The sequence below is a fragment of the Vanellus vanellus genome (assembly GCF_965231255.1).
Source record: "Vanellus vanellus genome assembly, chromosome: 16".
NCBI lineage: Eukaryota > Metazoa > Chordata > Aves > Charadriiformes > Charadriidae > Vanellus > Vanellus vanellus.
The window spans coordinates 15,105,387-15,132,710 of record NC_138921.1 but is presented as its reverse complement, the minus strand read 5'-3'; the positions used below and the strand labels follow the sequence as shown (position 1 = coordinate 15,132,710).

Sequence of the window (27,324 nt, the reverse complement as noted above, 5' to 3'; positions counted from 1 at the left end):
CACGCTGGTGATCCACTGTTTTCAAACAATCAAGTATTGTTCCCATCAGTATTTTACATTAGTGTAACGGATTTATCCACATCATTGCTCTCCCACCACCCCACCCCCCCAAAAAAAGAAATAAAATCCCACAACTGCTCAAATAAGGAAAAAACCCAACTAACAGCCATACTGTGAAACAAAAACGCTATTTAAAAAAACAAATGGATGACAGTCCAATAGGTTGCTGGATTCAAAACTGACTCCACAAAGTAGTTGCCTACCTTGTAGAAACGATTTCCTTTTATTTGGAAACTGAGCAATTGTAAATCAGGTAATGGAGAAGAGAGATATAAACAATCTGTAGATGGTCTTAATTTTTGCCTACTGTTGAAGGATTAAAACCGTAAATAAAAAGGTACCAAGCCCTCAGAGTTCACCGTTCATGTGAAGCTTCTTCTGTCTCTTTCTTGACCTTTTTAAAAAACCATATTCATTTCTGGGAAAGGAAGGGAGAAGAAAATAAAAATTATTTAGGAAAAGAAAACACAGCAGTTATTTCTTATTCTGACATTATACATAAGGGCTCAATTTTGACTCAAGAAAGCCTTACACTCAACCAAAAGTCTCAAACCTTGCTTATAAACTGCATGGTACTTTGACAGTAGAAGATGCAATAGTGTATAGACTTGGAGAAGATCCCTGAGCTAAATGGATGAAACACACTTACAGTTACCAAACGGAAAAGGGAAAATAGGATTTCTGAGGTCTTTGAAAACACAGGGGGAAAGGCGACAAAAGGCTTTAGATTAGAATCCAAAAGAAGTTAATGACTAAAGACACCTTAAATTCAAAGCCCATTCACCAAAGTATCAGATACTGGTTATTAGCTAATAACCAATAATATATATATATATATATTCAGTTGTCTGATTGCAAGAACCAAATTATAACAGATATTTAGAACAACAAAGAATCTAGATTTCTCTCCCAGCAAAAGCAAGGATTGAATTTTTACTAGTACGACAATAAGACTACACCAACTGCTCACAGCAGACAGGCACAACAGCAATATTGCTCATCGCATCTTTCAGGAGGCTGAGCATGAGATTAAGTGTTCTTTGAATCTCGTTAAACGGACACAAATCCTTAACGTTGACCAGGATCAAAGATCACTTAGAAGAGACACAGAAGGTTCAGACTGTAGTTGCTACTTATCCTTTGCTAGCATGCAGAATTCCAGAATCCTGAATAACAGACTTCCAACTTATGGCACTGGTGGGGCAGGGCATGAAACAAAGACCAAACCACCAGGTTGATATCCCACATAGTTTTGAAAGGGCAGACACAGACACAACTCAATCAAAATTAGCGTCTGGAATTTAAATGCCCTAAGGGGGCTGGATTACACGCATTTCAGGCATTAGAAAGTCCTTCCTATAGCTCTTCTCATGGTTCAGGTTTGTGTACGTTTTCTCCTAACCCCACAACTCCAGGCTGGACACGCACACCCGCTCCTGAACATACAAACCTGCCTTTGCATGGAAGTCTCTGTACATCTTCTCATCTGAAACTTTTCTGCTGTTGCATCAGCCCCACATTTTCATATACTCTAGCGCTATCTTCTCTCATTCTGAAATGAAACAAATAGTTACAGGCCAGAGAATCTAGTTTGAGAAAACCGCATTTGTACACACCAATGTAATTCAGTGACAGTTTATTTTGCTCAATTTAGTTTAAGAGCAAAGCACAGGGCGACGGTCTCGGGCAGATTCCATGATAACTCATTCTCATTTGAAGTCCCTGAAGATTAGTTAGTACAGTTAAAAACTTACAGGCTAACAGAAGCAAACTTACTCTGGGCATGTTGGGGTTGGGGTACAGGGTGGAAGAGGGCTCTGATCCCCACTTGTCTGGTCCGATAAAGAATATTTAATGTTTGTGTATTCATGACCTTTTCTCTTACTCTTCTGTGAAGCAAAACACAACAAAAAGCCGGGTTTTGAATTACTAATAGAAAACAATCAAGGAAGTAGTGCAGAAATTACATGTATAACTAGCCACCTATGTTTTTAGAAAAAAGGTTTGTCTATGAACAGAAGAGAGCTCAGTTCTGCAGACCGCATGCACGACATGGATAGGACCTAAAGGTTGGGCGTACCTATTTGTTACAAGACCTGCAAAGCCTCACTTTTCAGTACTCCTCTTTCCACCACCATCTCCAGCAGGACGCACCAACCTTATGAGCCAGCACTCGTACGCAATCTTCATCTTACTTGGCAGGAGAAACCACATTTCATTCTTTAAGAGACGGTACCAGCCAGTGGGCTTCCCACTGACCTTACTTCCAGCTTGGAGATGTGGCCAAATGAGTAACAACGTTGTTCACAAGATCTCTAATAAAACAACATCTTAGCCCATTAGGTTTGATATAAAAAGAACCCAAGCTGTTATTTGTATTCTGCAGCATATGTTACAAGCTGCAGCCAATTTTGCTGGCGTTCATCTAAAGATACTTACTGAAGGCTCCAGCAAGCAAAGCGACACTGGGAAAGAAAGGGGATATGGCTTGCTTCTTTTTCAAGACAAACATTCACAACACACCCATACACCAAAACCTACGTATAAATCAAAGCCTCACTTTAAAGTTTTACTGGGTACTGGGTTTGGGGGAGGGGGGTTGTGTGGGGTTTGGTGTTTTGTTTTATTTCGGGTTGCTTTTTAATACTCAAACAAGTACTAAATAACTGGCCTGATTCAATCTTGCAACAGAAGTTCTCACAGCCTCTGGGGAGTTCTGGCTGCTGAGTTTCCACTAAGAATTCTCTGTACAGCAACGTAGGTTGAAGTTTTTCCGAGATGGCCTTCTGAGACTTGCTCAAAACTTGCTCAACTCGTTCTGTTATTTTACTGAACTTCTCCCCTCTCAGCCTCCTACTTACTCCTAACAAATCCCTTTCAAACAGACCACCAGTCCAGATCAATTACCTGGACACTTAATGCTAAAAAGTAAGATTTATACAAAATGCAAAAGTTCAAACTCTACTGCATTGTATGGTGTTACGGCTACAAGCCCCTCACCTGCCAATAATAATTCCGAAGCCCAAAAGTAGAGCTCGATTTCCACCTCAAACCGCGCGATGAATGGTGGTTCAAGTTACAGATGTACTGTACAGTAGAAGCAATTTAAAAAGAATCAGTCAGTTCTTCTATTACTTAAGCTGACTGAAACAGATAAAACAAGCCAAGAAAAAGTAGATATCTGGCTTCTCTTCCTTCCTCTCAATTCACTGGAATTATCCTTTCTAATTCAGAATAAGAGAAATGTGGTACAAGCTACTTGTTTCCTAGATGTAAGACAATATACACATATCCACAGGAAAAAAAAAAAAAAAAAACAAAAAAACAACAAAGCAAAACTAAAACAAATTAACTTTGCTTTTCCTCTACACTTGTAAGGAGACAGGCAATATTTTACACAACGCTTAACTCTATGAAAACTTGAGGCTTTCAGCATTGCAATGCAGGAGGGAATGCTAGCAGAGCAGGGAAATGCTTTCCTGAATACAAACAAAAAGCCGGCACATCTACGTGAACGGATGCAGCTATTCACGTATCCACTTCTTCAGCCCAGCTGGACGGCAGTCCTGCACGACAACAGGCCAGCTCGTGCGACTACCTAACTTCTGACTGGAAAAGAAAGCTTGTGTTCGTCCAGATGGAAAAGCAGACAGGGAGCACCACCTCATGTTGTTTCCTACAAAGGTGCCCTAATTGACTTCACCGTTTTTTTTTCCCCAACTTTTGCAACTGCAATTAAAGCAAGAGTAGAGAAGAAGGTTCCAGAAGTTAAAGTTTCTCAAAACACACAGCGTTCCATTCCCAAACTACCTTATTGGGGTGAAATTCAAGCACTCTGCATAGTATTGTACTACGCAGCCAATTTTTTTTTTTTTTCCTGCTCTATCAAAACATGCTTTGGAGCATTCCCAATTCACCAGGTTTATTTCAGGACATTAGTTGCTATAGTCACCGCAAAGCTTTGCTTTTGTCTATATTGTTTTATTCCTATAGCTGCCACTAGCCCTAGTTATAGGTCAAGACCTCCTGAAGTAAAGCAATGCTCTATTTCCAGTTTCTTTAACTTTTATACCTGTGCCTTCTGAGCTAGTAACGGAACAGAGGATGAAACACAACTGAGCCTCATCGCTGTAGGAGAAATACACTGCTCCATGCAATAGCAAAAATACTATTCAAAACCCATTACGATGATCAAGAGAGAGGTACTGATCTGCTTTGTAAATGGCAGCAGTAGAAAGAGACCATATTCAAAAAGCTGAGGACGCAAGGCTTGCATAATTACACACACAGAGATATGCTGCAGCTCTAAAGGCGAAGTGAGACAACAAAGCCAGGAAAAAAAGTACACCTGAGGGATTTCTTGTTCTTCACTTTGTGTCTAATCACCATCAGAGCACACAACAGCTGTCCTGGGGAGAGGAATAAAGTCTCTCTATCCTCTCTGCTGAACAGTGCACCTACATCATGTAGGCAAATACAAAATAAGCTTTGCCACACTCCAAAGCAGCAAGAAGCCAGACAAGAGTGCCAAGCTGGAGCTGGCACACTCTATCTCTAAACAGGGATTACATCTCACAGCTGGCACTGCGCTAACTGCACAGCTCCCCACATCTGCCTGATCAGTTCCGCGGGTTTACCTCCTGAGCAGCAAGCCAGCTGCAGAAAGGTACTGAAATTCTGAAACAAAAAGATAAAACTCCCAGATGACCAGAGTTAGGGCAGAGAATGAAAGCAACAGTGAGCAGAATGTCAGTTCTATATTACAAAACAAGGTAACTTCTGTAAGACTGTAGAATTTGAGTGCAATGAAGTACTTAAACAGGAAGAATGAGGTCAAGGTCTTGTAGTTGTCACCATATATTCCAAAACTTTTCTCATCTCAAATCGCTCCTTTAACTGCTTTTTGTTGGACACTATATTGCAAGATCACCACACTCACTCTTTAATCTTTCAGTCCAGCATACTTACCTCTTACTGATAAACATGTAGTTTAAGACTCAAGAATTGGTATTAGAGTGACTAGCATTTGAATTTGATTATCATGCTTTAGAAATATCGCTAACAGAATTGAAATCTCTTTAAAACTCAACAGAGCGCAAGGTTCTGTACTAATTAACAGAGCCTTATCTTTAATTCTTCTTGCAGAGAAAACTAGATAATATTAAGGGAATTTGAGATCTGGGGTGCAGGGACTGGGGGACAGGTCCCATACACGCAAGCATTTTCATGGAAGGTAAACCAGTACTAGCTGCAATCTTATGGAGAAGTCTCTCAGACTGCTGATTTTCTTCCTCTGCCAGTGGCCAAACACACTGTCTTTATTTTACAGTTTTCTAATTCCACCTAATAGCATAATCTTAAGCATAATGAACTGAAATACAGGCTAACTTCTCTGAACATGGTTAACAGGTTACAGCCTTTTCATGAGGCGTTGGTTATACAGGCAGCAGCCGTACCTCCAAAAGTCACAGGCAGCAACTGAGCAACTCTGCTCCCTCCCCGTTCAAATGATAACATGTTCCGACATAACATTTTGTATTTAGGACAAATATACCTGCTCCTCTTCAATTCTGCGCTGTAGCGTTTCAATGTAGTGCTGTACTGCCATGTAAATAAATCTGTACTGTGCTTCTGTCTGAACCATCCCTGACCGTTGCGATCTCACCATCTGAATGGTCTTTGGAACATCAATATCACAGTCCACACCTAGGAAGAATCATCATAATGTTAAGAAGAGTAAAATAAACTTTGTCTTTGGAGGAGAGGTTGGTCTCATCTTCCAGCAGAAGACAGCACTGCCGAATGATCTTGCAATGATCGTTAATATTTAACAGAGGACTCGTGCTTGACTACTAATACACCGATCTGTAGAAGTGTAGCATAATGTGGAAAGCTGCCCTGGGCGAGAAAACTGCAACACTTCACACTGTCCCAAGACAACTTTAAACACAACCTAGCTCAACATGGATGTCGATTTAGTGTTTATGGCAGTTTATACATAAATACAACACCGTTCTCCGAAAACAAGTTACTCAAATTCAGCATGCAAGGGTACTTTCACAGCCACACACTCATGAATGATTTTAAAAGAAAAATAAATGATAAAAATAATAATAAAAAACCATTATCAGACTCCTGGCTAATCCTCAGCTGAAAGTTTTCATTACGCTGAACTGGAGCAGCATTTCAGCACTTTGATTCCAGCTAAGTCAAGAAGAATGAGCAAGTCCCTTCAATGCAAACACACACACCTACTTTGTAGCATCACTAGAATCCCTCTGTTCTACGAACACTCCTGTTGTTTTACTGTGATGCATCTGTCAATGTCCCACAGGAAAATAAAAGGGGGGGAAGGAACCTACCTTTTTCTCTGATTATGTCAATAAGAATATCAATCACAATGAAAGTTCCTGTTCGCCCAATCCCAGCACTGTAAAGAGAGAAGGGGGAAAATAAAGTTAATTGTTTTGCTCTTTTTGAACAGACACCAAAACACTAGTCCGAGTAAGAGTCTAACATTGAGAGACATTAGACTTCCAAATTATAGCCAGAGTCAAACCCAGCCACACAGCCAAAAGTAACTAGAGACCTAATCAACACAACATGGAAGAGACAGAGGTTATAACAGCACTTCTGTATGTCAGCATTTATTAACATCCTTGAATCAGAAAATAAAAATTAAAAGGTCAGATCTAATGTTTCTTTGCCTTATAAAAACTATCTCATTTCTAAGCCGATACTGAGGAGAGAGCACTCACAGGGTGTGGGATGGGAGACTAGAATTCCCGTGATCCTGCACCTGAAATGTATCGAGCCAAGACTGGCACCACCTTCTTATACAACACCAGAAATTCTTACTCATACAGACATGCATGCTCTGAAAGACAGCCTGCTTAGAAGGCAACCATTTGACACCCATCTAGAACATATCATTTTGCAAAACAGAAAGCACAAACACCTTGACAGATGGAAGAAAGTCTGAGTAGCTCTAGCAGAAAGTTGTCGTCTTTTAAAATTTTCAGCTCCTCCCACATTAAAAAAAAAAAAAAAAAAGAAAAAGAAAGAGGGATCCAACAGAACTCCACAGGCCTAGGAAGTCGTAGGAGAGGTGCAGTACACCACCATACCTGCAGTGGACCACAACTGGTCCCGCATCAGAAATGCTCTCCTGCTTATGGTGCACCTCCTCTAGAAAGTCGAGTACACCACCAGGGTCACTCGGGACTCCATGATCAGGCCAAGTTCTGAAGTGATATTGCCAGACTGTTCTCTCTGTGTTCCCCTGGAAGGAAGATGCCAACAGATGAAAACAAAATCCTTCAGATCAAAATCCAACTAAAAGCATTTATGTTCCAAAGCTGAGGCGCATCAGGGAGTGGCGTAGCCAACCTGTTACTCAGTACCCACAGCACCACAACCCTCAACGGAGGGAACAAGCCAGAGTTGTTCTTGACCTGACAAGTCAATCACACCACCTGCTTCCTCGGCTCCCTCTTTCTCATGCAGTTGTTTCCAACATTTCCATCTTCACCTTTAGAAGCCACAGCAAAGTTCTGTCTCAGGGTGACCAACAACGAGGGACCTTCATCTGTCCTACTCATCATTCCTACTTAGTGGCACTTACCTTACACACTTCTTCTTACTCGGTTCCATCCCATGGATGTACCAATCTAATCCATTCTGCTTATTTGCTTCTTACACAATTCTTTTTGCACCCTGATCCAAACTGTCCCTTAAGAAGGAAGTGCTATTTCGACACTGGTTCACTATTTCCTTCCTCATCTTTTTTATTGCTTCCCTTAAGTGTTCTTTCTACATCCTGGACCCACACAACACCATTCTTCTAGTGCACCCATCTCCACGAAAGGGAGCAAATGCCTAGCTAGACTTAAGTGCAGTTACTTAAAAGCATCATCCCTCTTTCCAAATTTCCTCAAAGCTCTGCAGCCATGCATCTTCTGCCAAAAAAGTGCTTAGGTATAAGAACCTTCAATTATTCCAAGGACAAAGAGAAAGATGTATGGAACTAAACCTGGAGCTTCAAAGAAAGAGACAGGGCTCAATTTATTAATCTCTTAGTGCTTTTATTGATTCCAAAGAAACAGTCTATTTCTGCAATTTTTTTTTTTTTTTGTGATCTGCAACCTAAATTAAAAGGACAGAGTTACTAACATACTTACTTGCCCAACTTTAGAAAGCTTAAGTTCTCTTAGTGTGTAATCGTGTGCTGCACTCTCTTTAACATTCCTAACACGCATAACACCATACTCCTTTAGGGAATATTCATCAGGCCAGTACTTGACGCACTTACTCTGCAAGATTTAAAAAAAAAAGAGCAATCAGTAAGAAGGCTGGTTCGTAAACTAGTTAACAAACCCATTTCTGAAGCTTTTATTTCTGAGTACATAGAAGACAATTACTAGCGCCAACTGGCCAGCTAGCTGACAAGGTAAAGGGGTAAAGTACATTTGAGGGGGAAGTTTCCCTTCCCCATGAGAAATGCCAGACGATTTCAGACAAACAGCTACAGGCAATCTCTCCTTTTAGCAGCTTTCATGATCATCTAAGTACCTGCTTTGCCTCAATAGTTTCAAAACACGGAAATTAAAATACTCGTATCTCCACCCGACTACGGGTTTCAAAATACCACGAGTTTCCAGTGGAATGCTGTAGCCTTACAGGCTATTCCACGGTCAAAACCCAACAGCCTGCAAAATAAATACAAGTCAAAGGTATAAGCCATTTTTAGAAGAAATGAAACTTAGACGCTTGCTTTTTCATCACTTGGAGCAGAAAGGGCTAACATAGCTCTCAATCACCAAAGGAACAAAGACTTGCTCCCTGTGCCACAGGACTGAAGCCTTTTGCGTACGTAGGTTTTGAAACGTAGAGCTTTTGTTGCGCTGCTTCTCTCGCAAGATTATCTTTGGCCAGGGATATATTCCGGCCACTGAAGAATGGTTTCACCTATTACTACTTTCATTTGGTTCTTGTAAAAGCTCAGGACAGAGTGAATCCTCTTAGCCTGTGAACATAATACAAGTACACGCAGTAACAAATGAGAAATTATAGGGGGTATATAGATGCAGCTTCCAGCGACAGCAAATGCCAACCAAACACCGAGTACTACGGAGAAACATTTCCTATTTGCAGTTACTACTGCATATTTATGAGAAAACACAGCAGCAAGAAAGTTCCTTCTGCCAACACAAGATACAGTAAGAGATGGTGGAACACATGCTTTCCAGCCTACTTAGGCAACAAGATGCTTTTCTGTTACTTTTGCCCTTCTTTCCCCGCCACCTCCAAAAAGGTACGAGCTGAAGAAAAGATGTTGGTCTTGGCATATGCCAACATAACTTGCCGTTTCAATACAGAACTCTGAACACAGGAACAGTTGGCATAGCAAGTCTGAACAGTAACACACAATGTTAAAACCAGCTTTAGTCTGATAGAGGGGGTGCGTCTATTCTCAGCTCAACGGACTGCCTCCAAAACACCATCAGTATAATTTGTAAGTATTTGCTGCCTCTACATTGTGTTCTAAAGCACATTCAGAACTGTATGCAGATCTGAGACATTTCACAGTTCCTCACTTCCTTAGGCAACATGCTCTTGAAGTCATCTCTGATGTAGAGGTTTCTCTCCTTCCTGCACAGCTGAATGTATCTTGGCCTGAGATAAAAAGCTTTTCTTTTATATCAGGACTGTTATTTGAAATTCTCGAAGAAGTGAAACAGGCATTAAAAAGAAGAAAAAAAAAAAATCAATGCATGCAGCACTGATTAAGTAATAACACATTAAAATGCTTTATACAGCCAGAGCACAGAAAACAGGCTTAGCAAAATTTGGAAAGAATCATGGAGAACCTGCAGAGGAGCACAGGCCATTCTGTAGGTTATTAAAAAAAATAATAATGTATGCAAGTCAGCTCTTCCAGAGCAACCCTGTAATTTATTTCTGTTCTTCTAAGAGAGAGATCTAAGAGGAAGGTCACTGGGAAGGTGTAGCACCTCCCTCCTTCAGTGCATTCCCAGGAAGGAAACACAAATCAGGCCCCTTTATAAGGGTGATGGATGGGCAGAAGTTTACAAAGCCTAAAATTCCCAAGACAGAATCTAACAGTTTCTACAAACACCACCAATGGCAGCTTTGATACCCAGATTAGGAAGAGAAGCCCATAAAAATCTACTGCTATTTGTCTTCAGTACGTATACACAAAGCCTCTTTTTTTGTGGCAGTGGTAAGGAGCCCCTGCAATTATCAGTCACCCATGGAAAAACATTAGCTATACTTTCAATTCAGTTTTTTTTGGAAGGGACACTCATCTAACAAGCTAACAACTTTCCATTCTGAAACAGATCATTGCATTATTGGAAAAGGTAGACAATGGTACGTGGAAAAAGCAGAGAAACTTAAAAAAAAAAAAAAGAGAACAGAAACTGTTTACCAAAAAAGATGAGAAGCAACACATTCCAAAGATAAGACTGTACTATACACAGGAAGCAGTATGTGACTGTTGATAGAATATCAGCCTTCAACTATTTCCTATTCCTGTTTCCTGCCATATGTCATTAGAACCCAGAAACAAAGTAAGAGCCTCAGATTTGCCAGAAGACAGTGAACAGGACAAGATCTCTGCACTTAAAAGGTAAAATGAAGGTTCTTGGGATACAGCATTGCAGGAAAATTTCCTCTTTCAGAGTATTAAATACTGCCAGAGCAGTTCACAAGGGCCTCGCAGGTTCCTGAGGCTGAACAGGCAGCTGTGTTCACGCAGAACAGGGCAAAGGCCCTGACTTTAGGAATAAAAGTGCTAAACCGCACCTGGTTGAGCAATTCCTAACCAGGTACAGTTTCAGTTGTAATCACTAGCTCAGCACATAATGAGAATGTTATCAAATTCAAGCACAGAAAGTAACGCCAGGAGAGAGAACAGCATTCTGGTAGAGTCTAGTCAATGTGACTTGAATGAGGTGAGTATGGGGCAATAACTTTCACATTATATTGTAGTTTTTAGGTAAGAAGCAATATCACCTAAATTCATTCTTATAGAAATAAAGTCCCACAGTTCTGCTTTTCCGGTAAAGTCTACACAAGCTTGGAAAGCTGAAATAAATGGCAATACTTTTGTTACAAGAACAGGAAGTTCACCCTTTCAAGTACGCAGAATGCCTGTTTGGCTACATCTTGCATTCCAGTGCCACATCCCCCGAATAATTTTAAAATACATAGATTCGCATTCAGTAGCTAAAATTTAATCAGTCAACCGTTAAAAAAGGAGGGTACGCTCCTATCATATCATCAGACCTCCAACTCTCACAGGCACCAATAAAAAAGGACGCTCAGCACCTTCTAGGTCTCCAAAGTCAGTGGCGGCACACCAGATGTCAGCATATAAATCGATATAACCAAGTCAGTTTAGTCCTTACTTGCATTCAAATGCCATGACCTTTCCTAAGGGCAGTTTGAGTCTGTTTTTACCTTTCCTCTTTCAACTTCTTTTGTTGTCATAACAATAACTCGAGAATTCTCCTGGAACACCATCCTCCAAAAATCATTCACTGTATTCTGTAGGCACCCTTGAGTAGCAATGTAGCTTTTTTTTGGCTTTGAGTTGTTGCACTTGGTTTCGAACTCAGGCTAGAGAAAAAACAATTTAACAAATGGTGACAAATGGTACCAAGACTAACCTGGACTTAAGTGGGCAGACATGGGCTGCGCCAACAAGACTCCTGCAGGTAGGAGTTTACTTACCATAATAATATTAGCATTGATATAGTCTGAAACGGGTTCATTTGGATCACCGTCATGTAGAACAACTCTGGTATGATCAACTGGAAGAATATATACGCACGTTAAGCGCTTGCATCCCACACAGTTGTGAACATACAGCTATTTTTAAATATCCCCCAGACAGGTACATTTCTTACTGCTACCAGAAGCTATGAAGTTATCAAACTCAGTAAACTAGTTGCTAGAATATTCAACCTTTCCTCTTTTGCCAGTTCTTAAAACAAGCAGCCAACTCATAGCAAGCTAGATCAAAACAAGCACTCATGCCCCCTAGTAACTCATAAGTACATGGACAGTCAAGCATTAAGTCAAGGCAAATGGCTGCTGGATTCGCACCATGCAGCTTTGTACCACAAATTAATCCTCTTAACTTAAATTTAAGCATTCCAGTTTGCTGAATAAGAGTTTAGGGATGTGATGCTTTAAAGTGAAAGCTGAAGATATAAAACAATATTTGGTAATCAAAGTATCGGTATCTACAAAGTGTCAATGTTTGAACACAAATTGGAAATTGCATGGGCTAATACTGACGACATAAGAAGGGAAATTATCACTAAGGAGAAGAAAAAGCACAGTGGTGCTTAATTAACCCTGTATTTACGAGCTCCAGAAAGTAACGCATATAAAAGTAGCAGGCTTATGTTATAATGAAAGAAATCAATACTTACAGGGTAAAATGTTTTTGTATCTATTTTTGTTTTTGTTTTCTTGACGCTGACCTTCTTTACGACTATAGAGAAGTTTGCATTCTTGCTGCTGTAAAGTCTAAATGAAAACAGCACAAATAAAATTTAAATTGTAACAGCACAGATAAAGCATGGGCTGTTTCACCGTCATTATAGCGATCCTTTCTCACAAAAATGGTGATACTCGATTATAATGCCAGACAGTCAGAGAAAGAGAGAGAGGTACTGGATATGTCCGTTCAGGCTTAGTACAGCATCGCTTCCGAGGTATGTAAGAAACACAGGAGCATGAGTGACAAGGCAAGCTATTTTCCAGCTGGTAATTATAAACACCTATGAATTCAAAGCTTCTTTAAACCACAAATATAACCAGCAAGTCCTCACGATACTGTTCTGAGCAAGCAGACGCAAGTTGGTCCCTTAAAGCTTTTAGCTGTAAAGCACTGTGCAAGGAAACCGTAAAGGGTTACAAAGGAGACAACAAAATCGTGCCTGTGGAAATGTGGCCATCTTAAAAGGCACGCTAAATAAACCAAACCACACAAGCAGCATTCTACGGAGCAGGTGCAAATAAACATATTTATCACTAGGTCTTTCTCACCAAGCATAAAAGTTAGGAAAGAGTACTATCGCATTTCTCCTTTTTGCTGAATCAGGCAGGTAAGGAGTTAATGCCAGTTCGGTGGAATTTTTTTTAACTTTAGTACCCATACAGATTAGTAACTAACGCATCCAAAACATTGCCAACCTGCAGGAGGAAGGCACTTCATGAACCACCGCATCTCTGCATAGGCCGTACTGGATTCCTCCGGGCCTTATCAGCTTTCTTCAGCTCCTTCAGCTACAGCAAGGCTGTACTAACGGTGCTGAAAAGCCCCCAAAACAAGTCCCCGAGACTATGAAGGCTGTGTTACAGCAACGCCACAAGAGCAGATCCTTGCAAGCTGCTGCCAGACCAACTCTAGACAGGCAAAGAGGAGGAAGGAGCAAAGAGAAAACCCAACAAAGCACATCAACACAAGCAACTGTATTTAAATAGCAAGCACAGTGAAAAGCCCTTCAGCAGTATTAGGAAGTATTAGGACGATATTCTTGTCTATTCCCCCCAAACAAAAGTCCACACGGGAATGCTACAGTATTTTCAAAGCTATGGATGAGACAGGGAAAGCGCCAATGTACAACCCCCCACCACAGTCACATAACACTTTTTAAGTGCTCCAATTATTCTCTCCTACCAACACAAGGCCATTTCACTAAACCAGTCCAAAATTTTGCGCCAAATTTCTCATACTACCCTGTTGGGGGAGGAGGGGGGGGGCATTAGGTAACTACAAACAGTGTTATCCATAAATCACTCCAGTGCAGAAACAATAAATCTGCATGGGAATTTCTCCTGTTGGCAAGGAGCTAATTTCTCGGTGCCTGGTTCACAATTAATACAGCAGGGACAACACCAGTTCCATGCTGCACAGCCACGCTGCTTAGTCGCAAGTCTCCCTACTTGCAATGAAGCTGGAGGGACCATAATCTCGATGCCTTTGTTCCAAGTTTTAATCCCAAAAGCAGTACTGGCCTGACTAAAAGGAACACTTGGGCTTTGGAAGCTGCTCCCCTTGCTGTTACCACCCTTAACACTCTTGGACAGATTGCTTTTACTTTGAAGCTTGGGCATGTCAGGCACGTTTGCTCACTTCTATTTCAGTCTCCATTATCGTTACTGCCTCACTTAGTGACCTTGGACAATTAGGCTCATCCTAAAGACAGGGAAAAACCAAAGAACAAAAGCAAACAGGAGAGCTGTGAGGTTTCACGCTTACGAAGCAAAGACAGAAAACACATCCCCATAAAGCATTGCTTGCTACCACTAGCGATGGGTGAAACAGCACCTTGCAGTAAGCTCACCTCCTGCCACACTGCCAGAGTCTTTCCAGTGCCGTTATCACCCAGCACCTTTACAGAATATTAACACTTTTGAGTCTCAGCCAAGTGAAACACCAAGCAAAAGAACCAAAAGCTAAACTTTGCTAGTAGGTTAAATAAAAATGGAAACAATTAAGTGTGTGGAAACCATGGCTTCAAACATATCTTCACTTCATACAGTTAATTATTATCGCTTTGAGCATCCCTGAGAGAGATCCATGAGCAGCAGCGACTTCTAACAAGCCCATTAAGAGATGTAGACAATGCAACAATAAATCTGAAACACAGCACTCGATTTCACTACAACATCCAAGAATTAAGCTCACCAAACAGCCATTTGTCAGAAGCAAAAACATTATGACTGTCGACATTTCTGTCTAGTGGTTCACGGGACAAGAGGTACATTCTTAAATATGCCTGAAGACAAGTAATTTATAACTACCATCTGGACTGCCAAATCATAAACAGCACAGGCAGAGAGCCACGGACAACAGGGACTTTTGCTGCCCTGCCTCCTGCCACCAAGGCTGACAGCTAGAGCTTACCTGAGGTGAATGAAAAAGCAGGACACAAACTGCGACGAGACTGCTTCATTTCCAAAAATACAGTGGAAAAAAAAATAAGACTTAGTGCTGACCTCACCAACGGCAGTGAAGGGGAAAGAGAAGTGCAGTGCCTCACAGGTAAAATCATTCATTTCTTACATTTACTTTTTCTGTAAGACTTGTGGCTTGCTAGCAAATACTCTTCTTCAGGAAAGCCACACACCAGGAAAACACCTTGCTGCAGATGACCAACTGATAAATCCATTACAAGACAAATTTATTCAACAAAGACCAGAGGTCAGAAAATAAGTCATCAGTGTCAAGTAACAGTTCAGTCATACTTTGACAAATCAACAATCCACTCTTAAAAGCACCACACGAGAGTGCTTCCCTCAAGGAAAAATAAAAAACAACCACTAATTCACATAGCTTTTAGTAAGTCAGCACCAATTACAAGAAGGGCAAGCCAACAGGGCACATTTTTGCCTTTTTATGCCCTCTGAATAAGAGTAAGGTATGCTTATGAGTCTCCAGGGAAGCCAACAGACACCCTTTGCTTGGCTAACTTGCAAATGTATGTCCAGGCTAAACCACGCTGATCACAGGCGCAATCTACATGACTGTATCATGATATGATAAAGCACATCAGTAAACTGCTTTTTACGAAGTTTTAGCCATCAGAGCAGGTGGGGCTAATCCTCCCGACCCTTCAGGCCCCATATCAAAGTTCACGTGTTGAACTCTGCAAGAGAACCAATTCAAAGGTTGAGGCCGGTTCACATCCAGGTGAGGTTCTCAAGCAAGAGACGAGAACTGCCCCCCAGGGGATCCACCACTCTCCTGTCAGGGTAAAGCAGAGTCCCAGGTCCTCAGCAATGGCCAGAGCAGCCTCTGCTGGCTCCCTTCCCCCTCCAGGTGGGAGTCTGGCCATTCAGCAGCCCTGGGTCAAGGACTGCCCCCCGTGCACTGGGCACAGAGGAGAAAGCTTAATCCTCTTTTTATGATTTCCCCACTGTCACGACCTCACCTTCTTATATTCCACCAACTTTTGTAATGAAACACGGTCTCTCCAGAAGCGTCTTTTGCTTTCCATGGATTTATTTTTCTCCTCCTGACAATAATCTCAGAGCAGACTGGACAGCACATTCAGATAATTAATACGTCTGATCAAGAGTTTCTTCAAGAACGGTTGCTTTGCAAACTCATCACTATACAAGAAGTTTCTCAAAATAGCATTATTACACAGCCAAAACCTGTCTCTGTCAAAAGATCGGGTCTTTCAGGTTTCCTGTTGCCATCTGCTGGTGGAGTTCCAGACTCCACTGTGATTTTCTTATGTGCGTGTGGTCCATTATATTTAAGACACTTCCAAAGCTTTTGGCCACAACCATCACCTGCACGCAGCTGTTAAGTGACTCCAGTTGTCAGAGAAGGGTCAGGACGCAGGCTAGCCTCTCGTAGTTTGGAATGTGTTAGTTAATGCTCATATCAATTTCCTCTGCTTGAAAAATTAACTGTTTCAGTTGTATTTTCTTTCAAACATAAGTAGCCCCCTGAAATCATTAACGCTTCAAAGAAGGGGAGAGCTGGGCCAGCACAGCTATGTTACACACACCAGAGGTGTGCAGATAAGACATCAGGAAAGGCAGTGCTACTTTCTGGGAGGAAAATGGAATTTTGGCTGCAGGCAGAAATGAAACACCCATACAAAACAAAAATAAATCTCCAGGAGTCCAAGGAATACATATAATCAATGTTGCTTCATCTCAGAGCTTGCTACCGCTACTACTTCACAATAGTTTTAAGATCCCCTAAAACAGCTATCAAAAAGCCACAAACTCAAGGGCAAGTGCATATATTGACTAAGAAATCACACTGAAGCAATAGCACTCAACCTCCCAAACACAGCAGAGCGCAAACTGAAACATCCTCTGCACTGACACATGCAACAGAACGCATGGTGCGACCCCCCCCTCATACGCACAATACACCTGACGTATTCCAACTGCACCAGCTGCCGCTACTGTACTAGCACTCGGCTCACCAAGAGTAACCGGCTAGGAATTAGTCCTTTGCCTCCAGAAACATTAATCCTACAGACCTCTTCCTGTCCACATGAAGAAAAGGAACACAGGAATGAACCTGATTAATTGTCCTGGTGGGTCAGATCCGATGATACTGTCCTGGTAGGCCAGATACAGGTGTACATAAGGCTCCCTCGTGATGGGGAGGATATTCAGGAGGGATTGTGCTAGGTACTGAATGAATTAGCATTGGAGAACATAATTAGCTCTGAGAATCAGGAAAAAAGGCAAATATTTCAATTGTTTTACTAGCAAACACAAGAGTGGAACTGGTAAAGTTTTCACCCATGCTGTACCTGACGCAGGAGATGGGAGCAAGAACAGGGATCTGAAGGGATGGAGGCGGAGATAAGAAAACATCAGGAAGGCAGTAACAAACCTAACTTTTTAGTAGTGTAGAGATTTAATACCGTAACACTTGGAATGTAATGAAGTACCTCAAATTCTTCCCAGAAGCCCTGCTTGACTTTATCTGTAGTCTCGGCTAGCTTGCTTAGCTCTCGCACTCTGCTTTCAATCTCTGCAGCATTAATACGAGTAGTATTCAGAGGCTGAGAAAGATACAAATATTAAATACAGGTATAACAAATGACAACTGTGAGCAGACAGTTAAAACACAAATCCCCTACACCAAGTATATTTCATACAGGCAATTCTAGGATTGAGGCACCTATTTGGACTTCAAAACCTTACAAATCAAACAACGAAGGGCAGTGAGGGTAGAGAGGAAGGGGAGCAGGGAACAATTGCTTTTAGGTAAAGTCTCATGGTTGTTCTTCTGTACATTAAGTTGTCCCATTTCTGGACTAGTCCTACAATCCCTACGGACCATGATGAAACAAAGAGAAGTTCTGCATGCATCAGATACACAAGAGTCTATCCTTCACAGGCATATAAAAGATTGTTCCTGTTTAAATGACTGACTTCATCATCCAGTTTCATGAAGTTTAATTCTTCATTTTTGCGTTAAGAAATTAAAAAAAAAAATGCCTCTCAGAACACATGAAAACACGTGCACTTGAACAATATATGCTGAAGGTAACAAAGCTTAGTGGTGTCTTCTCCATTCACTCACCTGCTTGAGTTGCAATACTGTGCCCAAAGTTTCTACCATAGGGTTCTTCTTGTAATGTTCCACTAGATCTGTCAGAGAGTCAAATTTCTCCCCTCCACCAACATCGTATTTTAGATCCTTGAAAGACAGACAGATGCTCATCAAAATAAATGCACTTCAAACAATGACATCTACTCTAATATCATCTTTAGGCTATGCAACACATGAGAAGTACTCTTTGAAACTATATGTAGAAGAATCTAGCAAAATCTTTCTGCTAAGGGATAGTAGAATCTTAATAAAAAGAAACACACACACTATGGAGGACATTACCCTTTTTGTCATCTAATTGAAAAGCATTTTGTCTGCCTTTTCAGGAGAGCTGATTCCTTCTGACCTGAGGTTCGGTCAGCTCAATCAGGCTACCTGAGCTACATGATTAGAATCCAGGAAATCCAAAAAAATAAAATAAAAAAGAAGTATCTAAAGCCTTGTAAATCAATTCAAATTCCTAAACGACTATCACTGGCTCCCGAAACGCTGGTATTGACTGCCACCATGCCTGTTTTAAGGAAGCAATGCTAAGTTATTTTCCTCAATGTCATAAATGCTACTAGCAGTTAACTGCAAATCAAAGAGGTTTTCTCAAAAAAAAAAAAAAGAATCTGGTAGTTTAGCTTTTACAGTCTTGGTAGGGCATTGCTATCTCCAAACTATTTCTGTTATTGCACTTTAGTTGTTTTTAAACAATTAAGATGTTGCACCATCTTTCAGGATAACAGAAGAATTTGGTTTTTTAAACAGTAGCCCATGGCATATATGAAAATATAAAAATAATATAATTTAATAATACTTTGGTGAAGAACTACCTTATATTAAATTCAAGCTTTAGATTTAAAACTGTTCCTCGGATTCAATGCTCAAAATTTTCACAGAATGTTGACAATTTATCAGGTGCAACTTTATAAACTGACAGGAGAAATAAATATATTCAGATGGATCTCTGTGTCCAATTAGTCATATTTTTATATAATTTATCCAGGAGACTGCAACTCACTTAGGAAGATTCATGAACATGAAAGGCTCCGTCAGCAGAGGATTTGAGACAGATTTCTGATGCAATCAAAAGCAAATCTATTAGAAGGTACTTGACAGCATAGTATAGCATGACACGATTCAGTCAGGCAAGCAGTCAAAAAAAATAAAACGCTAATAGAATTTTGATGCTATCAAATTAGTCAATTCAATCAAACAGATGATATATAGCACGCACAGTACCACAGGGAAAGGGGAAATGTAGTCAGCTCTCCGTAGTGACGGGGAAGATGGCCCTTCTGTTAGAATAAACCCACTGCCCATGGAAGTAGCCCTGTTAAAGAAGCTCGTGCTTCATCATACCTGGCAGTGAATCATGACATGTGTCACTTTAGATTTCCCATCATTACTCTCTCCTTTATCATCTCCTGTCCGGACAGAAAGAACAAAGTCCCCAGGGTGGCTTTGACTCTCACGCACAAGAAAGCTTCCATGTTTTCCTTTTTCTGTTAATAGTTTTTCAGCTTCTCTTCCAGAGAGATGCCCATGAAACCACCTTTAAATAAAGTAAGATATAGACAGGTACCCTACTGGTCATTCCAGCCATGGCTGAATCCGCTTGTTCTATGCATTTATAATAAAGTAAAACACTTATGCACACTGACCAACAGTGTCCAGGCCCACAGAAAGCCTCACAGTTTACAAAAAGAAAAAACAAAATAAGCCTTGAAAGCGTACATGTACATACACACGAGTGATTACAGGAACACTTCAAAGCAAGCACCGAAATTTGCATTTCACACAAGCCTCAAATGAAGCTTTGATTTAGATCTTTTACAACAGTCCAAATGGATTCCCTGGTGTCCAATAAACACGAGTTTACGCTGCAACCTCTTCCTCAGTCAACACGTTTATTCTTCTTTTATTTCCTTCATGAAGATGCACTTTCCTGCTAAACCTGTGGGAACTTAGAATCTTTGAGACCTTACCCTTCCAGCACATCAGGAACTGGACAGGATAATCACATCAATCTCATTTCTTCAAGAAACATGGCCAAAAAGACAATAATCCTCCCCACTACGGTTAAATGCAAGCCATTCTTAGGAGTGAGAGAACTTGGGTTTAATATTTTTCCTTGTTCCTTCACTTCTGAGAATAAACAGATATCTACTGGCCGTAGAGGTTTATTTCTGACATACACATACTTCCTCAGCATACATCAAGTCTAAAGTCTCAGATTCTCCTTACTAGCCATGCTCCTAAAAACATGCGTTTGAGCAATTTGAGGTTTTGCATGTCATAGAATCATAGAATGGTTTAGGTTGGAAAGGACCTTGAAGATCATCGAGTTCCAACCCCAAATGTCTTTCTCAGTATTGTATAACACCAGGAAGAATCATGAATAAAATCGGTTCTGGGGCTTAGATTGTTTTACCTTTAATCATGTTTATTAGTCTGCTTTGCAAGTAACCTCACTGAAATCAGTGGGACCACTTTTAGTACAAGAGTGGCCACCCTTTCATCAAAGGGAAGCTGACTGTAGCGTTAATAGGGATAAATATATGTGTTTATTAAGAAGTGCGTGGGCACTGAGGTTTTCACCACTATTTCTCTGACCTTTCAGATGTAGGATCAGCACAGTTCAGTGGATATTTCAACTCTATAACATCTCCATTCTTTTCCTTGAGCTGTCCATGATGTTCCATATAATACTGGACTAACTCAGCCAACGTAGCAAACTTCTCTCCTCCATAGAGGTCATAATAGTCTCCTGTGTTCTGGATCTTGATGTGGGTGACAGCTCCAGTTCGTCTAATATTCGAAACAAAGGAAAAAACCCACACAAATCAGCTGATTTCCATACTTACGTTTGCATCACTTTACAACTGAAATTGCAGAACAGCTAAGATAGCGCACCTCTGAAATGTGCTTTCAGTGGCTTGCAAGAAGAAAGGGATGTCCAACAGTCAGGACGAATAAGGAAAAAAAACCTCTTAATTCCATAACAAAGGGATCCTCGAAGCCAGCGTTAAGCTCTGCGGCCTCATGATCTCCAACAGAAGCCCCTCAGACCCCCAAGAATCACGCACACACAAGCACAAAGGATGGAGGGGTGAGAAGAATTCAGCATTGTCAAAACACCCATCAGAGCTTGTTTGCTCCTTTCCCTAGAAGTTCACACTACCTGCCAAGATCTCTCCTTCAGTCAACAGTTGCCTTTGCCTGCTGTAAGTTATTTGCTCCCCCAATCTCTAGTATTAATGAAGAACAGCCCTCTGAAAGAGTTTCCTTCTGTTCAACAGAACATTATCTCAAAGTTATCCAAGCAGCTTTGTTCTTATCACCAATCCCACTTTTCCTTTTTCCTTTATCTACTTCCTCTTGCCGTCCTTTCCCCATCCCTACCACTATACACACGGTGTCAGGGGACAAGTGTTACAAAAAGCCTATTTTGGAATCCGAAATACCACCACAGTTGCCCTTAAAAAGTCGCTGACTTTTCCTGTAAGAAGAGACCCTGGATAGCATTTCCTTGCATGTGCTTGATCAGTAATTCAGATCACCTCTGCTACTTTCACATGGTTATCAAATAGATTTTTAAAGGGCACAAAGTAATGCTATCATGAAACTTCTGCTTCCCCTTAACTTTTCTGTCTCTCTGCAGGATCAGAATTCACTACCCTCCAACCTATAGTTTCCCCAAGTTGGGTAGAAGTATTTAAGAACCTCTTCAGGGACAACAGGAGAAAAAGAAGAGGGAAAAAAGCGAACTGACTAAAAAGTTATCCGAGCCTTCTTTCCTCTCTTACAAACAGTCCATTTACAACCCTCTCCCCACAGAACAGCATCAAATGAAGACTTACGGATTTGGGGAGAAAGACAAGAAACTTTTAAAACTTACCTAACGGAGAGCGTAAAGTCTCCTGGGTTACTTTTGCTGGGCCGTGCCAAAAAACTGCCATCCACTCCTCTTGTTAACAGTAGGTTTTCTGCCTCCACCCCAGTAATATTTGGATGAAACCATCTATAAGAGGTTAAAAATTAAGAGTGTCAATAAACAAATAGAAGATCTTCTGGTTTTCAGAGTTAACTTACATGACAAGACTAAACAGAACAATTCAACAGCTTCAAAACCAGGAGGTACTGAATTTTGTTCCTAAATTAATACGAATCTTTACCTTAGCAGAAAGTATAAATTAATCATTTCGTATTGCGTTACAATTTCATGCATTGTAAGAGACGCTTTGTAAGTGAAAGAGCTATACCGATACCTACTCAGACTGCTTGGATTGAAATGATATCAGAGGCATACAATGTAAACAGACACCACAAGTCATTTTCCTTACTCCGGGAAGACAGGAACACACAAAAACTATACGACAATCAGGAAAAATACTTAAAAATAAAGAAAAACATTTAAAGTGACACTTGACAACATTTTAAAGGTTAAAAATCTAACAAAACCTCATGCTTTGAGGCACAGGCTGACCACCAGCTGATAGGGGTCAGGAAGGAACTTGTGGACAAGCTCTTCAGTTGCCCGGTCTTCTTCCACCTTCCTCACGGGAACGTGGTGCTGACCGCTGCCAGACACAAGAGCACCGCTCTGTCTTCCAACTACCATGGCAATTTCTCTGGTCCGAACATACCCCGCTTAAATACGAACACTGAGGAATCTCATATTGATACTCACCACCCACAAACAGCCTTCTGAATGACTAATATAGTGCCCTGCCAAAGGAGAGCTGTATATGGTCTATATCTAAGAAGCTCAGTGTCCCCACCTATGGTGTTAACTTTTGCAAGGCTTATTCTTAGCCATTCAGTTAACACATCTGCGTTTCCTCTTATCTGTAATTGAGGATTTTTATTGCGCTCTTGCAGTACTAAACTACATCTGTGCGTTCTGGATGAAAGAAGTTTTTAATGAGGCAGAATTTTAGAAGACAAACTTATAAAAACCCCAAACACAAACCACCACACAGCCCAGGGACAAAGAAGCGGACACAGCAACTAAGAACGGTTTTAGTGGCTTCATCAGACTTGTATTTGGCAATTAAATGATCTCTTTTATTTTTCAGAGCTGCCATAAATCAGACCCTACACAGGGCACAAGTGAAAACGCACAGCCATATCTGCAGAAAGAACACGGGCTACTCCTCTTTGTACATGAGGTTCTTCGTTTCTCCAAAGTAAAGCAAAACATTACATTAAGGCAAAAGACTCCGCAACCAATCTCATTACAGATATGAGTGCTGTATCTAAAAAAAAATAAGAAATTGAATAGCATTTCTGATCATTCCTGATAGGGTGAGCATTTCACGCTAAGTTGCTAAGACAGCAAAATATGCAAGTGCATGTCTAAATTTAGGGTTATTACTTCAATTGTTGCAGCAATTCTTTCTGTTCTGAAAACCTGACAATATTCCTACGAAAGCTTTATCCAGCCTATTCTCTTCGGGCACTGTTGCTCATGGAAACATTCCGGAGTTTTAGAGATTCTAAAATATCCAAACCTCTAACAAGCCTTTCAAATGGGAATTAGGATTACTTATGTACCGATTCCATTTTAGAAGTAAATGATTCCTCTTGCAAATCTTGCTTTTTTTTCCTAGTTAAGGATATTCTGCTTGCACCAAGAAAAACTACTGAATATGACCATATCTTTAACTGAAGAACAACAACAACAAAAAAATCAAACCCATGCAGCTCTGATCATGAAAAAAATATATCAAAAAACACTTCCAAGTTACCACAGCAAATGGGAACGAATTAATAAATAATGCTACGTTTATCTAATGACTACTAAGGTCAAGAAAAGTTCTGTTTTTATGAAATCTCACAAAAGAAACTGCACAAGCATCGGTACCTGGGATGAACTGAACATGAAATAATATAGTGCAGACCAACCTGTCGTTTTCTGAACACTTCCACTTCCAAAATTTTACTTCCATTAGGAGACAACAGAAAAAAGTGCAGCAACATTTTAAACAGTTTATAAGCTTTTTAAATACGCACCGGAATCAAGGGACATCTTTGCAAGTTTTTGAGTTTATATCCAAAAACGTATAAACACACAAAGAAGAAATTCTTGGAATCAGCCCTACATTATATGGTGACATCCCATAAACTTTAATTAACATAATGTCATCTATATCTTACCCTAAACCCTAATGCATCTGGAAGTAACTGTACAGTAGTTGTTAAAAAGATGTAAAATTACAGAAACGTAATAATTTAATGAACAGAATGGACTACAAATACCTTTTGCTTAAAAGAGAGGTTTAAAAGATGATCGATTGTCTGAAAACAAAAATCTCACCCCCACATATGCATATATTCCTACTGAAGATGGCAAAAAGTAAGTGCAGCAAAAGAAAAGCTGCATCTGGGAAACCGATGGAGTTTATCGCACTTTATGCAACTTTTGTTCTAACGGTAACTTGTACTCCTGCTCTCTCATCTTTGTATTTTTGGCTTTGAGTAGGAAGATGCATTTGTCAGGCACCCCAAATAGAAAAATGGGGGTGTTAGTGATCTCTGTTAAATGGTTCCGGACCAGTGATCAAGATCACATCATTTGAAGTACTGCCATCACATGTGTGCTTTTGAACCTTGGCGGCTACATCCCTTCCAAAACTGGAGGAGAGAGCAAAGGGGACTGCAGACACAGATACCAGTAACGTAAGCCCTATAGAGGACTTTCTCTTACACTTCCTTTTATAGGGATGGAATGCATTTTAGACTTTTTTTCTACTTTCCTTCTTCAACCTCTATTACGAGCAGGTGCAGAGGCTATCCCAAGCAAAGGACATCACAGCCAATAAATACAATCAAGAAAGTAACACACGGAGACATAAACCCACACTCTAATTAAACTGGCTGTCCTCACTATGTGTGGAATACTCCTTACAGCAATTCTGATTTGAGGGGTTCAGCAGCGTACCATTCCAAGTCCCTTATTAGTTTACAGTAAGATGAAAATGTTGGCAGAAAAGTAGCCAGTGAAATAGTGGGGGTCTCATTTACAAAACTAAGGGAGTATCAGCTAAGCAGGAAACCTTTTGTTGAAGACCAATATATGGTAGGAAATACAGCCTTGCTACAATTCTCTCTTTTTCTTGTTTTATTAGCATAGTCCAGAGAAGATCAGCAGGATCTGTGTCATACACTGCCAGCATATTTCTCTCTTACCAAACTGAAGAGAGAAAAGAAAAAAATCAATACACTTTTCCATGCCACGATTGGGCTTTTCTAATCACTTTTTCAAGAGCAGGAGAGATTAAACCGGTTCTTAGTCTCAGCTGTCACAACCACAGCAGCCAGGGAGGTGGTGACTAGTAGTTTAATTACTCCTATTTATAGGCTCATCAGTTTATATTTCTCATCTTTTTTCACTCTCCCTCACAAGTTACAATTTAAACCTGAGCAGAATAAGAGGATTACTCCCGTCAATGAGGAAGTCTGCAAATGTTTCAAAAAGGTAACTCATATACTTGTTCTGAAGCGTGGGTAGGGACATTCAGAAAACCCAACACACACTAGAGATCCTCCACACACTTCAGAAGAGCCAAAATCCAAATTCAACTATAAATGGCGACAGACTGAAAACGAGCCCATCTAGTTTCACCATCTTAAGCAGAATAAGAAAGAGGACAACCCAATGTTGGAAAGGTTATACTCTAATAGATATCACTTAGAGAGATGTATCAAATTTCAGCATAGATATGTTAGATAAAAATATAAACGTCTTTTTTCCTTTTTTATGACAGTAATTCCTCTTAAGTCTAACATTCACCTGAACCTCTCAGCCCGAAAAGGCCTGCTAACACTAGGCAAACATCAAAACACATTAAGGACAGTGAGAAGCTACAACAAAGAAACACATTCAACTGTTTATCATCGGGATTTTCCAACGCCACAAGGTTTTGAAGCTAGATTGAATGCTGCTAATAAGCTGAGGGTCCACATCGGCTCAGTTGACTAACACTCATTTTAAAGTTGGCTCCCGTTTTAGTTCCAGTAACATCACTGGTGCTGGACTACTGATAGCCACGCGACCCTGCCCGGCCTCGCGTTCTGGCCCGAGAACTGAGTGGGTCCCCGCACCAATTAAATCCATCTCTCAGCTCCGCTTCAAACGCACCTTCGGGCGCGGGGAGACTCGCTTGAACCACCACCTCCACCACCACCACCCCGCGAAGCCAACGCCGCTGTGGCAGCTCCGGCCCTTGCGGGGGGGGGGGTCGGCGGACCCCGAAGCCAGCCGGCCCCGAGCCCCGCCGGGCCCCCAGCCCCACCGGGGAGGGCGTCCCCCGCCGTGCCGTGCCGTGCCGGCTGGCTGAGGCTCCGCTCGCCGGGGGAAGCGAGGCGAGGGGCGGGGAGCGGAGCGAGCCAGGCCCCGACGGGAGCCGCAGCCCCACGACGGCGGGAGCGGGGACATCCCGCCGCAGGAAGGGGCAGGGAGCGGGACCGGGAGCAGCCGTGGGGCGCGGGAGGCCCTCCCAGGCCAGGCCGGCCGCGGGGAGGCGGCGCGGCCCGGCAGCCCCCCCCGCCGGGAGCGGGCGCGGAGGGGCCCGGGCCCTGCGCGCCCCGGGGGCAGGCGGCCCCCGGCCCGCCCACCCCCTTCCCTTCCCCGCCGGGCTCGGCGCCGCTGGCTCCCGCCTCACCTCCGCGATGTCATTTTCCCCCGTGGCGCTGGCGGGTCGCGGTGCTCCCGACCGCCCCCCTCGACGGCCGCGTCTCACATGGGGGGTGGGCTCCCCCCCGGCGCGGGCCGCGGCCTACGGGCGCCCTGAGGGGAGCGTGAACAACGGCCGCCTCAGGCCCCGGAGGCGCACGGAGCGCAGCGCGGCGCGGCCCGCCCTGCGTCACCCGCCCGTGCGTCATCGGGCTGCGACGCCGCCCCGCCTCCGCCTCGAACGGGAGCGCGGGGGTTCGGTCCTCCTGAGCCCGACCCGGTGGTACCCGCCGCGGGAGTAGCGGAGTCTCGTCCCGCGGGGCCGGGCCGGGTGGGCGCGGAGCCTTTCCTCGGCGGTGCCCCGAGCTGGAGGGACGGTCGGGCAGCGGCAGGACCGCCAGCGCCGCTCCCGGAGCCGCCGGTCACCGCATAGCCCCTCCGAGGCGGAACGCGGGTGTGCGGT

At 42.1% G+C, this 27,324-nt stretch overlaps 1 protein-coding gene across 3 annotated transcripts; it reads right to left on the bottom strand.

The window, feature by feature from the left end:
* Positions 1–231: 231 nt before the first annotated feature.
* PTPN11 (protein tyrosine phosphatase non-receptor type 11) lies at positions 232–27,035 on the bottom strand. Of its 3 annotated transcripts, none has more exons than XM_082491581.1 (16): positions 26,851–27,035; positions 22,083–22,205; positions 20,798–20,992; positions 19,544–19,736; positions 18,167–18,283; positions 17,529–17,642; positions 12,525–12,621; positions 11,818–11,897; positions 11,545–11,703; positions 8,241–8,372; positions 7,188–7,342; positions 6,423–6,490; positions 5,615–5,766; positions 1,837–1,949; positions 1,511–1,612; positions 232–478 (listed from the first exon to the last, which is right to left on the bottom strand). In XM_082491581.1, exons 1-15 carry the CDS (start codon positions 26,862–26,864, stop codon positions 1,543–1,545), a joined length of 1,782 nt encoding a protein of 593 aa, XP_082347707.1. In that variant the 5' UTR covers positions 26,865–27,035; the 3' UTR covers positions 232–478; positions 1,511–1,542. The 3 variants fall into 3 exon arrangements, with proteins under 3 accessions (XP_082347707.1, XP_082347708.1, XP_082347709.1); XM_082491582.1 differs by having other exon boundaries at positions 1,515–1,612; XM_082491583.1 differs by lacking the exons at positions 11,545–11,703; positions 11,818–11,897; positions 12,525–12,621.
* Positions 27,036–27,324: the final 289 nt, after the last annotated feature.